This window comes from Xiphophorus maculatus, chromosome 14, assembly GCF_002775205.1.
Source record: "Xiphophorus maculatus strain JP 163 A chromosome 14, X_maculatus-5.0-male, whole genome shotgun sequence".
Lineage (NCBI taxonomy): Eukaryota > Metazoa > Chordata > Actinopteri > Cyprinodontiformes > Poeciliidae > Xiphophorus > Xiphophorus maculatus.
The window spans coordinates 11,001,838-11,016,635 of record NC_036456.1 but is presented as its reverse complement, the minus strand read 5'-3'; the positions used below and the strand labels follow the sequence as shown (position 1 = coordinate 11,016,635).

The 14,798-nt window shown below is 41.7% G+C and overlaps 1 protein-coding gene across 1 annotated transcript; it reads left to right on the top strand.

Moving 5' to 3' along the window:
* The first annotated feature begins 856 nt into the window (after window positions 1–856).
* cckar (cholecystokinin A receptor) lies at window positions 857–14,579 on the top strand. The gene is made up of 5 exons (XM_005807868.2): window positions 857–1,302; window positions 3,099–3,359; window positions 10,098–10,359; window positions 10,962–11,089; window positions 11,662–14,579. Exons 1-5 carry the CDS (start codon window positions 1,179–1,181, stop codon window positions 12,228–12,230), a joined length of 1,344 nt encoding a protein of 447 aa, XP_005807925.1. The 5' UTR covers window positions 857–1,178; the 3' UTR covers window positions 12,231–14,579.
* The last annotated feature ends 219 nt before the right edge of the window (window positions 14,580–14,798 follow it).

Genomic DNA, 14,798 nt, shown 5'->3' with positions numbered 1-14,798 from the left:
AGTGGTATGTCTTTTAAACGGCTCCTCCTCTAAATACCTTGGATCTGGAAAGACATGAAGAAAGCTTTGGGAAATTGCTGCCATGACCTCTGGGTTAAAATGGAGCAACTTGAGTCTGTTTCGCTGCCAAATCTACACCTTGTGAATCACTCTAATCCAATAAATCAGAGTCAAGAATAAGATGCAGCAGAACACAAATCTACAAGTCAAATGTAACATAGATTTTGACTGGACTTGATTAAAATAGAACAGCATCTATCTTTTATTGTCCCCCTGTGGAGGAAAGTTCAGTGTACCAGCAGTAGAGTCAAGTGAAAGGCAAATGGAAGCATGCAAATTCACAAAAGTGACAACACCACAAAAATAAGAAGAGGTTGTACAGTAAGGACAAGTTTATAACATCAGAAAAGAATCTGCCTATCGTTTTTTAAGTACTCTGATTCATAGAAATGCAAAACTGAGGAGTGAAACTAAGCCTAGACCAGCCTGTTTTACCTGCTTCAGTCATTTTATGGATCCTAACCGTCTATTATCACCTATTATGAGTTTTAAACAGCCACACAGTTATTCTGTTTGGTACAACAGCAACAGAGGGCGTGTAAATACTTCTTTTTTAAGTGCATTTTGGCTTTCACTTTTTAATACAACAACAATCGGCACGTTTTGAACACGTTACTCAATGGCTGATGACAGCCAGTCTATCCAGGCATCAGAACATTTGCAATTTCACGCCCGTTCTCAAAAAAATTCCTCAGCCTGCAGCAGCATGCCCGCGCAGAGGGCGAGAAGCCCTTTCAATATTGCCAGGGACACAAATGATGTTTGTAATCAAATTCTTCAGCTTTTTTTTTTTTGAAGGGAGGAGGGTTTGGTGGACATATAGGCGGGCTGACGATCCCTCTCCACACGCTGTCAGCAACAGAGGAGCGCTGCAGTGGGAGCTGGGGGTTTTTCTCCCCTCTTTGCTATTGTTTTGTGAATGGATATTTAAAGTTTGAGATCCATGCGCTCTCTCTCTCTCTCTCTCTCTCTCTCTCTCTCTCTCTCTCTCTCTCTCTCTCTCTCTCTCTCTCTCTCTCTCTTTCTCTCTCTCTCGCTCTCTGTCTTATGAAAGAGCATGACCGCTGCTGAGCTTCAGACAGATTTGACCTGAGCTCACACACAGGAGAGAAGGCGAAATGGAGACTATCACGACCCATGACTTCCTGATTAATTCAACAGAACTGAACAGTGTCTTGTGCCGCTTCGGGATCAATATTTCGGATTGCGAGCCAGGACGGGGCCCCTCTCCAGAGCCTAACGGTAAAGTAAACCAGTTTATCGATATAACATGTCTGTGAAGATTTCTCAATTCACCTAAAATAGTCTTTTGAACTCCAGATTGTGGCAAAAAGAAACGAGCGGGGGGCGAGGGGGGAGAAGGCGAGAGCTTTGGGCATTTTTTTCTTGCGTCATTGCGCATTACGCGCACGGCTCAGGTCCTCCACAAAAGCTAATGCAGTCAGCGCTCGCTGGTTCTGCACGGTCAAGTGAGCACAAACTGCATTTGTGCACTTTGCGGGGGAGGGGGGGGGGGTAAAAAAAAATCTGGGACGTAAAAAGCGCCAGTTTGGAACATTTTTGCAAATAAAACCCTGGAAGGCTACCACAGCCCGAAGTGATGCACCGACTCATAAAAATGCGCACGCTGAGCATCAGCGGGGCTGCACATGAGTCACATTTTTATATAAATATTAGAGTGATGTTTCCTTAAGGGAGGCAGATGACTTTGAAAATATACACAGAGTGTAAGAGGACAGAAGACCCAGAGCGGAACTTAGATGTGGCCCATATGGGCAGAAAGCTCCATACGGCGACAGGTGGGATAGTAGACCCACGACATACAGGTGCATCTCAGAATGCCACTGAAAAAGTTCATCTGTTTCAGTAATTGTTTTCTAGAAGTGAAAGTCACAGTGTTTAAAAAAATATATATTTTCATTTCTGATTCCACTGTTCTTACTGAAATGCTTCAGATTAGCACTCAAATCACATCAGAAAATGTTTAAAAGCAGGTTTCGAATGATGGTTTCATTTATTATGAAGGAAAAAAGCCTATTGAAGAAGTAATTGGAAACACTTCAGACAACTGGTAGTGCGCTTTTACATGGTTGTGGATGTTTGGCACTCTATTTGTAGCTTTTTAAAATGCATTTATTTCAGTCACACAACAGGGTTTCCGAGGATGAACGACCTGTTGAGGGCCATAAAAACAGTTTCTCTGATGTATTTATGTTTCCAGAATATTCTTTCATGTGATCCATTCAGACATGGACTTTCTGTTGTACTTCAGGTCATTGTCATTCTGCACACAGCCCAACTTTTAGCTGACATCATGTACTATTTAAGTGATTGTCTGATTCTACACGTTTTGTAGTGATGAACAGTTTATTAGTAAGGAGGGGAACATTTTTAAATGAAGGGACCAATCTCCCAGGTGTTTAGATTCAGGTTTTTGTCAGATGCACTCTGATGTACTGTGTACTTTCCAATGACGTTGCAACTGTTGCATGTGCATGTTGTTTGTTGTTACGGTTTCTTGGTTTTTGTGTTTTCTCTTTCCGCAGGTGTAGAGGCGGATGTTGACTTCTGTCCTCTCTATGGTTCCTTCTCTCCTCACACTCTTATCTCGTTCTTTCCCTTCAAACTTTTTCACCGCCTATCTCGCTTTCTTTTCTCCTTTCTGTTTTGTCTCTGTGTCCATTACATTTGAAATAGACAAAGAAGCCATTTCTAACAACGTTTCATATATTTCTCAAGTGGAGCATCATGGCATGATACGCATGTAAAAGTAGATTTGTTGACACTAATTCTGAGTGCCACACTGCTGGACAGGAGGTGTTCAAAAAAAATTATAAAAAGGATTTTTAATGCATAAATTAAAAACCTGCATAATGTCACTGCATAATGACAAGTAGGTCTACTTTTCCAGTAGACCTACTTGTCATTATCAGAAGCCCACTTAGTATTCCTCCAGCCTGAGACCTTCTTTCCAGAATCCAGATTGACATGGTCCAATTTAAAGAAAGTAAAGACACTAACACGTCTTTCCTTCTCAGACATCTCCCAGCCTGTCCGGATCGTCCTGTACAGCATCATCTTCCTCCTCAGCCTCATAGGCAACAGCATCATCATCATCGTCCTGCTGCCGGTAGGACGAAGACCGCGGCTGAGGACCATCACCAATCTGTTCCTGCTGTCCCTGGCAGTGAGCGACCTCATGATCTCCCTGGTGTGCATCCCCTTCACCTTAATCCCCAACGTCATGAAGGATTTCATCTTTGGCCTCGGCATGTGCAAGTTGATCACGTACTTCATGGGTATGTAGAGACGTAAGAAGGTGTACTGGAGTTTTCAGAACAAAACAGTTTGATCAAATTCTCCCCTGCAGACATGGAAATAAATGTGGACACCCCATTAATTATTTAGTTCTTTCAGAAGAAATGTTCACATATCTACGTCTAATCATTCTCACACCATAACATTTCCGCCTCCATATGTCACAGGTGATATAAGTTTTTTTTTCCCCTGGAATGTTGTCTTTGGTTTATATCAAATGTGTCCTTTGTGCTTATAACTAAATAATTATGCTTTAGACAAATCTTTCCAAAAGTCCAGGTTTTTCTTAACGCTCTCTTTGGCAAGTTCTACATACATGGACGTTAATGGTATCCAGGAGTTTGCCGATCTTTTGCAACTACGATGGTTTCAGCTCTTCTGGAAACCATGGCCAGAAGGTTTGAGAGTGTATATTTAACACTTGTTTCAGGAAAGCAACGGTGAGGTCAGGCAGTAATGTTGGGTGAGATGAACTGACTCTGGTCATCTAGTTTAGTCCAGTCAAGTTTATTTGTACAGCACATTTCAGCAACAAGACAGTCCAAAGTCCAACTACGACACGAGCAACACAGATCACATTTTCTGAAATTCCAGTCGTCAAGCAAATACACAGCTGATCAATGTTTGACCTCCTACTAACAAAAGGCAACTCTCAACAGTTGAAACTCAGTGTTTCGACTGTTTTCCAGTTTTCTGGAACTTTCTTCCAGATTTGAGGTACATAGAAACTGGATGCCGCTTCTCCATGTTTGGTTCTGGTTCTGGGGATGTTGAGTAGACCAGAACCAGAAGACCTGAGATTATTCCCAATGTGCTGTATGGTGTTGACCTCACGGCTCTATTCACTCCAGTCAAGATGGAATTTGCTTTGAGCCCTGCTGTGCACATTGACAAAATGCCGTCGTCATAATTCATCCTCTACTTGACACAAGGCAGTCAGGCAGTGTCCATAAAAATCCATTGGACCGGGGGCGTGCTGTGGTGGCACAGGGGGTTAGCACGCCCCACGTTTGGCACGCCCCACGTTTGGAGGCCTCAGTCCTCGACGCGGACGTCGCGGGTTCGACTCCCGGTCCCGGTGACCTTTCCCTCTTTCCTGTCTGCCTACTGTAGCAAAAAATACGAGCCACTAGCGCCGCAAAAACTCTTCGGAGGAAAGAATGGAAAAATAAAAAATACTCGTCCATACTCGTCCATTGGGATACCAGAGTCCAGTTTAGGGTTGCTTTACTCTTCTGTATCCTATGCTTTGCATTGAACTTGGTGTCTTGGAAATTATTTCCAAGAAGCTCTCTATGAGCTCTGTGAATTATTCTGAAATTCACAAAGTTTGGAAGGACGGTAGTTGTTAACTCAGAAGACAATTAGCGACTACTGCACTCTATGAACTGCCCACGTTCAGTGATTGAATGTGGTCTGTCATTCTTTGAATGAGTTGCTTACACTTTAGCATCAAGGAAATTTCAACAAATTGACTTATTCTACTCGTAGCATCCTGGTACCACACCTGAATTCACTGAGCTCTCACTGAGCAACCCATTGTTTTTGCAGATATTTTTAGCAGCAGTCTGCATGACTGGGTACCTTCTAGTGATTGGTCGTGTAGTGAAACAGAAGAGCCAAATATAACAAACATAACTATCTTAATGTTAACCAGAACTTAGCTATTTGAAAGTAAATAACCAAATGACAAAAACTTACCTCCCTAAATAATTATAAACTTAGACAAAAATAAACGACCTGCAAACTCCTTCAAGAACTTTTACAAGGTCTTTAACAAAGACAAACAGTGTGGCCGGTTGGGATGAACGCAGGGTGGATGCAGGAAGTCCAGGGTCTTTTATCCTCCTCCAATCTGGAGTCTCCGCAGGGTTCAGGAGCCAATCAGCGACTGGCACCTGCACACTCATATTTACATAATTAACTTTACGACACCAGTTGTAACATTACATATAAAACATTCACGTTTCCAAGTTAAGCAAAAAATATGAGGCTTCAGATGACAATAAGTTAAAGGCCGGCACTTCTTTGGAAGCCGTGCCGCAAGAGCCAAACTTCCCATCACTTTTTTAGCGGTATAATGTGTGAAAGATTTTAATTGCGATTGATAACCCTAAAGCTGGATGCAATATAATCCAACTCTGTCTCTGTGGTGAGTTATTGTAATTTTTGCTGTGTTGGTAATTGCTTATTAGATAATTGAAGTCATCTGAGGCTGTCTGGCAAGGTTCATTTCACTGTATGTTCAAATGCTCCTGGAGATTTAATGAGCTTGAGCTAAAAACAGGAGGCCTTTTTTGTCCAGAGAGTATAAATTTATATTTTTACAGACACAAACCTTTTTAGTTTCAATTTAGGTCCTGCCTAATGATCTCAACGAGAAAGGATGAAAACTGACTGCCACAGAAAACAGCAGGAAGACGATTCCTATCAGCTTGGGTTGAAAAAGATGTCCTGTTCCCCCTGCCAAAATGAATCTCACCAGTTCATTCTTTGTGTATGAAACACACATGAATTACCTTTCCGGTCAAGAGCAAATGGGAGTAACAACTCTAATCATTTCTGATGTGACTGAAGGCTCTGAAGCAGCAATCATACCAGATGCCAGCCCTCACTGAACATTTTCTCTGTCTTCCCTGTGTTCTGAGGAGGTCGTCAAAACACTGCGTCTGAAAATAACTTGGCGCGGGGTAAAGAAGACAATCCGAGCAGCCTCCATGAGTCAACAGGGACACGTCAAATATAATCAGTTTATTGGCTGAGAAAGATAAACACCGCAGACGTAACGTTCGCCATCGTTAGCTGTCCTAACGGGACGACATAAATGTAAACTTTCCAACCATACTGAGGGCAAGTTGAGGCATATAGCCTCAGCGTTGGACGGGAGATAATACGTGTTGTATAAAAGTGAAGCTTTGTCCTGTAACTTGTTTTGTCCAAGTCTTTGGGTGCTTGTTAAAACCGGGAACCATGGATATGTGCGAAGATACGGCTTTAAGCCGCCTTCTGGAAAATACATGACAAGTGACTCCGGACTAGTTAAAGTATGTAAATATGTGCCACGCTTCTCCTGCAAACTAATCTCAACATCAAGCAAAACTCCTTGTACCACCTCTGATAGCAACAGCTACTATCAACCGTCTGTGATCAACGTCGAAGCGTCTTTCATACCCACTGTGGTAGACATTTTGCCCACTCTTCCTTACACAGTTGTTTCAGATTATTCTTAAGGTGTTGTACAGCCGGTTTAAGCTCATGTCACAACATCAAAACTGAATTTTAGTGCAGACTTTGACTATTCCCTTGCAAAACCATGACACTACCACCACTATGTCTGCCTGTCACAATGAAGTTTTACACCACATGCAACAAGATGCAAGCCTTTAAAAAAGTTTCCCTTTACTGCAACAGAATGTTAAATCCTTAAATGAGGCAGATGAGGCCTGCAGTTCTTTAGATGTTGTTCAGACACTCCTGATGAGGTTAGACACTGATTTCCTGATTTGTGGATATTGGCTCTCATTGTGGTTTTCTGGTCCTTTCCAAACAGATTGATATTAATTACTTTGCTTCCCATATCTCCTTATATTCTTCCTTAAAACAGGGCGTGCTCTTTTGTTTTTCTGATATCATGCAGCCTATTTATCCTCCTGAGTTTTGTATTCATTCAGGTTATCTGGTGTAGAATCTAGTCTAATGATCTAAAATATTTCAGTGTGACAACCCCCCACCCCCCCACCCCCCCATCTGCAACGGGGTAAATGCTTCCTCACAGCCCTGAAGCTTGTATGTAACTATCCTGATCAAAAACCACAATGAGAGTATTACTTTCAAAATGGAAATTGCTCGACATCTGAGTCCAAATTTGGTTCAACGGTTTAGCTGGATTTAGCAATGCAATCAAGAGATAGTTTTTCCTGATGGCTTTTAATACTGCGGCCAGACTGTCATTGAAATTCATCCGCTAGCTCGGATTTTGTCTGCTCCGGCTTAAATCTCTCAGATTGCTTTCTGTGGTTCATGCTCTTACATTGCTTTGTCTTAGGTCAAGTCCTGATGGATAAGCCTTTGGGGCATGCAGGAACTCATTCATTGAGAAATGAAGGTTGTGTTTATTGGACCTTTCCTTTTTTTTGGCAGTCCACATTAAGTCCACTTGACTCCATTAGCAGGAAAGATATGTCATTTCCCAGTCAGTGCAAGCTTCCCCCCCCCCCCCCCCCCTCTGTGCTGCACATTGTCTGACAGCTGCAGACACTACAGAGGAATAGTTGCTCTTATTGTAAGATATGTGTCTCCTTGGACAGTGCCGGCAGCGTATCCGTACTAGATTGCCTGCATACATTTGTCTGGCAACTCCACAATATCTAATAAAATAGCTAAACAGATACACAGATTGTGACAGAGCTGCACTCCGTCTAAGCTGGACTGTCAACATGCTCTGTCAGTTATGCTAAGCTAGCTGTATCTGGTTAGCGTACTGCTAATGAAAAAAATGCTAGTCTCGCATCTATCTATGGAGTCCAGCTGGGCCAGCTGAAGTTAGAAGGGGAAAAGTCTTTATTAATTAATAGGTGTGTGTCACTGTAGTGTTATGGAGTTAGATGTTAATTTTAAGAGTTAGCAGTCTATTTAGTGACATGCTATGGCAAGCGTTATGGCAGTTTTTAAGTTTTTGTTAGTTTGTTTGTTACAAATGCATATTTTCTTGATCTGTTTACTAATTAGCTAATAGGTAGCATTTGGATTTTACTAAATGGTGGTTGAGTTCAAATGCGTGTTACATTTTCAAATCTTACTTGTAAAAAAAATAAACATTTATCATATCTCTTTCATTTCACAATTGGGCAACACTATATTTCTATATTTACATTTGAAAGAACACAAACATAAAATCCGACTGTGGTACTTCAAAGTTTGGGTTTGTGACACAACGTGGGAACCTTCAGAGGGCATGAATACGATTAGAGGGCACTGCAAGACAGTTTCCATTTATTTTGATTCGGGGATTTGACGTTTCCTACAGCGACAGACTAAACAGAGATGATTTAGTGCATTCAGGGATGCGAACCTCTTCCTTGACTTTAATTTGCCTGTGATTCTGATAAATGACCTGGATTACGACTTCATGTGCCTTGCAGAAAACCTCTGTGGGGATCTTTCTAACAAGGTGGAGTCATTACAGATGATGCATTGAATGCAGATATTTCATTTTCATCCAATTACAGAAACACGAGGAAATGTGATTTTAATTCCTCTCCTCACTTCCTGTTTCTCGATTTAGCTGTACATGGAGATTAAAGGGCCATCCTTGGGGATTGCTACATCATTTGTCCATGTTTTTATCTGCTTATGTGTCACTCTTGCAGGTTGTGCCCAGCCGTAATTTAAAATGTATTTATAGATCGAGTTGTTATTGCTAAGGACGGTGTTCACACTGATCAGATGCAGCAATGGTGTGTTAAATATGACTAAACGTCCATCCACACTTTACACTGTAAAGTGGGGGGAGAAAGTCTGAGAGTTACAAGGGATAAAATTAATGGCACTACTTTGTCTTTGCATGAACTGCAGCGGTACAGAACACATAAATGTGAGTTTGGCTGTGTCAAAATGTGTCTTTTTAGTTTATTTTTTTACGTGCTGACTTATTAAATAGAATAGAATAGAATAGAATAGAATAGAATAGAATAGAATAGAAGTACTTTATTCATCCCAGCAGGGAAATTACTTTGCAGTTACAGCATAGAGACGAGACACAATAACAACTACCACTGAGTAGTAGTTGTCTATAAATTGTAAAAATATGAAATGCTGTTAATATAAAAAGCAACTTAAGAGCAGTCCTTGCAAAGATTCAAAAAAAAAAAAAAAAGGTGTGTTGTGATTTGTTCATTTGAAAATTTTGACATGGCATCTCTTTTCTACATTTTACTTTCCTTAGCATCCTCTCTTGAGTATCACAAGCAGCGGCTTTCCAAATATTACGCAGAATACATTTTAGAAGATGGTTGAACATAGGACAAACCTCGGTTTTTATTTATGTTTTTAGCTTAAACCTCTTTGATATTCATATATTTTATTTGTAAAACTGACATGGTATCAATGCAATCAATGTGTTTCAGTTATGTAATAAACACAGAAAGAATCTAAGACTGTGGTTCCAATAAAGGAAATGGAGGAAATTTAGTTATTTCATCTTCAGGATTAAGCAATACAACACAATATTCAATTCAGTTTATTGATATAGCGTCAATTCATAACGAATATTGTCTTGAGGCACTTTACAAAAAGATTGTTTTAATTCAGTCGCACGTACATTTTTAATTAATCCTAGTTATCAAACAGGACAGTAAACTCAGTTAGTTGCTGAAAGTAGTTTAAAAAGTGTTCATCTAAGGAAACTCAGCATCGACTCCAACATTGTTTTGACAAACTTAAACATCAAAGCAGCTCTAACTTTAGAGACCTCAGACATGCGTAACCAAGTGTCAGGTGATGCCAGATCTGCTGAGTATGAATCCAATAATAGTATAAATTAACTGTTTACGTCAGTAGATTTTCATGACGCTGCAAATTCTATCTCTTCAGTTCTCTAACAAAAGCACTTCATTTAGGGGTGTCATTTCAAGCATTTGCTTTAAAACACTAACACCTGAGAGAGAGGATGTTGCTTCATGGTCAAACAGAGCTTTTGGTGTGTTTTCCTCTCTGTGCAGGCGTCTCGGTCAGTGTTTCCACCTTCAACCTGGTGGCCATTTCCATCGAGCGCTACTATGCCATTTGCAGCCCCCTCGCTTCCATGGTGTGGCAGACAAGGAGCCACGCCAAAAAGGTCATCACCGCCACCTGGGTGGTGTCCTTCATCATGATGCTGCCCTACCCAATTTCCAGCACCCTGAGGCCCTTCACCCGCCTCGACAACAGCACAGGACACATGTGTCGCCTGATATGGCCCAACACAGTGTTCCAGCAGTCCTGGTGAGATACAAATCTATTCACTGGGGAGAGTTGTACTACACGATGACCACAAAACGGTTAGCTTAAGACGGCTGTTTTGCTGAGTGGTTTTCTCGTCCTGGTGAAGAGAGAGCGAGGCAGCCATCGGAGGAAATCCAGCAACGAAAACCCTTCCAATAGAAACCATGATTGAAATGGCTCCATATCTGCTTGGTTTGTCCAAGCAGATATGGAGTTGGGTTTTGTTACAAGTCATATGGGCAGTTGCCCAGGGTGTAAATAGTAGGGGGATGCACCAGTACAATCCTGGCTTGAACAAGGTCAATTTTGTACATGTGCAGGAACCCCTACGAAGGCACTCCAGCTTGGTAGTGAGAACAGAGATCAGACTCTGTTTGCTGTCAATCACACTGAGCTCATGTCAAGTGAGATACAAATTAACCTTTGCCATTAAATCTGAAGAAACTATGCTCTTTTAAACAAACTGTGAGGGACTCTCACCCAGGGAACCAGTCATTCAGCCCACCTTTAATTTACTGTAAAGTAATTTGGCGCTGACTTGAGTTAAAGCCAACAAATGCTCACTGCAGTGCAGTAATTCTGGTGAAATTTGGTCGTTGTAGGTACATCGCGCTGCTGCTGGTGCTTTTCCTGATTCCTGGTATCATGATGATGACGGCCTACGGACTCATCTCCTTGAAGCTGTACAAGGGAATCAAGCGAGCGCAGTCCCTGAAGAACTCCAGCCGTGGTAGGACAACAAAGCATGGCTGCAACAATTATATATGTGTTTTTAATGTTTTATTGTTTTTGTTTGTTGTTGTTTTAGTCAGCACGCAACAATGTGTTTTGAATGCTTTACAGCATGTTGAGTGACATTAAAACATGTTGCTGGATTACTGAATTAATAAAATAGGGTTGGGACCACAGACGTACGAGAAGATGCTACTTTAGCATTGTTGCGCAGTAGAAGTGCATGACAAGTTTTCTGCTTTGAAAACAACAGAAATGTTCTTGCAAACTGGATTTTTATGTCACTTATCACTCAATGCTAACAATGTAGATCACAGAGAGAAAAACAAACAATATCTGCAAATCAAAGTAAGTTTAAGTTGATTCTAAGTACTTTAACCAATTTTATTTTTTGCTAAACCAAACCAATTCATTTGGTTTTAGTCCCATTAGTGAACATTGCAGAACAAAAAATCTAAAGCCAGAAGTCCCTCCTGGGGCATGCTAATGTAGAGCCAGCTACACTTTACATTAGCATTAGATGCTACATGAAACTGCTATTTTGTTTTTCCACATTCTCGTCCGTACCAGAACGCCACACCAGCACCGGCAGCGTCAAACCAGGAAATGGCGGCGGCTACAACTCCTCTGAGAGCAAGAGATCGAGGAAGAGCAGAAGCGGCGAGTTAGCGGAGGCGTCCCGAAACTCCAGCAAAAAGGAGCTGATGGCCAATAAACGCGTCATCCACATGCTCATAGTCATCGTTTTTCTCTTCTTCCTCTGCTGGACCCCCGTCTTCGTCGTCAACGCGTGGAAGGCGTTCGACCAGCGCTCGGCCAACCGTCTGACGGGGGCGCCCATCTCTTTCATCCACCTGCTGTCCTACACCTCGTCCTGCGTCAACCCCATCGTGTACTGCTTCATGCACAAACGCTTCCGGCGGACCATCCTGGCTACCTTTTGTAGCTTCAACATCCCGGGGAGAATCAGGAAGTGGTTCTACTGGGGGAAGAAAAAAAGCCCATCTGAATGGCACAAAGACGTGGCGAGAGGATACGCGCCCTCCAGTGACCTGAATGTCGATACTCAAAGCACCAGAGAGAGCACGCCCGGCGTCAACACGAACATCCCCATGACTCAGTGCAGCGAGGTCCGGTGATCTGGACTGCTCTGTGCATGCTGTAACCCGGAGTGAAGACAGCGTGTTGCATGTTGCTGAGCCCTCACAGTGCTTTCAGGACCGGTTTATGGGTCTTTCTTTCATTTTAGCTTGGTGTGAAACGACAAGAGTCGGTAGGCTGACGCCTGCTTGACGCAGGCCCCTCACAGCAGACGGTCACAGCCAGATGTTTTCCGGAGACCTTCAGAGTCCAGAGTACTGACGATGCTCGTTCATCTTCAGGGTCCGCGAGCGCGACATGAAGTGCTCTGACGCAGCAGTAAACGAGTCAACGTCCCAGTCCGACACATAAATACCGCCACATACTTTAGAATCGTCGTGAGCTCTGGAATTACACATATGAAGAAATAAACATTTTTCTTAAGTAATATATATATTTTTAAAATGTTAAAACAATATCTAATGCTTAAAGACCAGTCCACAAGCAAAAATAAGTGGGACTTTTCATTTTTTAAATTATTTTTAGTCACAAAAAACAAACGTCCTAAGCAGAGACTAATGAAACTCAGTTTGTTTTTTCTGGGTAGCCGATCAATTAAAATTTCCGAAATGATAATGTTGCCTACTTCATAATTGCCCACTCTTTGTTGTGTCTGTAAGTTTGTTTCTTTTGTTGTTGTTGTATTTGGAAGCAACATGTATTGCTAAAAGTAGTTGGCGCCACAAATATTCCGACTTGAATCTGGAAAGCCGTCACGCCTGGTGTGACGCCATCCCCACCTCCGAGTTTCAACCTCCGAGACAAATCAAACGCAGCTTGCGGCTAGATTTGTCCCGATCCCGTTTCTAGTAAATGTTTAAATTCGCCTTTGTGCTGAAAAGAGTAACAAGTTAGAAGAAATGTTCAGTAGTGTGTTGTGAAATAACAGGTTGCTTTTTTTTTTTTTTTTTTTTGAAAAAAAGGCCGAATCAAAGACAGTAAATCAGAAATATTTGCATGTTAATTTCTTTCTTGATGTCAGAATGACGTCCTCGATTCAAACCCATTTACCTTTCATTGGTTTCCACACCGTTTTGCATCTTGACGGCATTTTTAAAACGCTTGTTATGCAGGCCTGCACATAAAAAAAATGAAGGATATTTTCGTAAATCTTCAAGCCCTGTCATTTCTTTGAAGTGTGTTTCGCCTTTCATTTGCTCCTGTTGTGAAAGTCAGTGTGTCCTGGAACTACACAGATCGATGGGGTGTCGTTCAGTCACAACAGGTTGTGTTACCTTTCTTTAAGGACAGGGTCTCATTTTATTTATTTTTCATACCAAAGGATCAACTCAATATATGGAAATGAACTTTTAGTGCTGTGATAGTGCCCTCGGGGCCGCCAAATATTACTTTGGTGACTTAATAAATAAGGGATGGCTTAAGTATTACTTTCAATTTTAATGGTATGGGTGAGTAAATAGTCTGTGCACCTTAGTTTGAGATCAAAAGTTGTTGTGGTGGATATGGAGTTTGTGCGAGAGCTCAAGTTTTATTTAGTTTTTTATTTCCCCCTTTCTTAATACATGATACATCTAATTTTCAAGAGTCAACCTTAAAGTTTAAACCTAAACTTTTAAACAACAAAAAGCTCTTTTGTTGTTTAAAACAAACGAACAACAAAAGAACAAGCACAAAGGTCAACAAAGGTCAAGCACTCCAGACATTTTGGAGTGCGTGACCTTTACACCGTCTCTTTGATTTGAATCTTTCCATACTGCCTTTCCACGTCCCTAGAAGATATTCTCGACGTCTAGGAATCACCGGCCTTACCGATACATTAATCGGCAGCTTCGGACTGAAACCCTCCCCCCGCTGCACAAACAGCTGCTGCCCTTGAGCCTCTGCATGTCTGTGTACCTAAAGGACTGGGCAACTGGAGAGGCCTTATCTTTTTGTGGGATTTGTAACACCTGCAGCTCGTCTTTAAAGAGCCGGTCTCTCCCCTCACCCACATGATTTCCACACATTCTTTCTGTTGAAACATAGCAGCGTCGATGTAGCAACGTACGCGTAGTTTTTTCCTTTCCTGTGAGTTTATATGTGAAGGATCCAATATTCCTCTTGTCGTTTCTGCCGGTTGTGATGTGGAATGTTGGCTCTCAAATGTACTTCGCCGTCTTCTTGTGATCAGGCTCGTTTCGGGCGAACGACTGACTAGAAAAATACGATATTTATCGACTCATTACGAACGTGGCTGTCGGAAAACGCTTCGACATTTTACAGCGACTTGCAGCGGACGTTTTCCACGCGTCACGGTCATCACTACGAACTTCAACGTGTCTCGCGGGAATTTGTGTTAACAGATACAGGCGGTAAAGACGTGCACAACTTTGAAGTGGAAAAAAAAAGAAAGAAGAAATGTTGTTTATATGTAAAACATGTTTACAAATAATAATTAAAAAAATCTAAAAAGTGTGGCGTGCATTTGTATTCAGTTCCTCTGAGCGAACACCTTGTGGAACCGTGCTTTGGGCTTTACACACAGTGCCTTTAAAAAATATTCACCCCCTTGAATGTTTTCTCCTTTTTTATTGCTTTTACAAATCATATTCAACAATTTTTGTTTT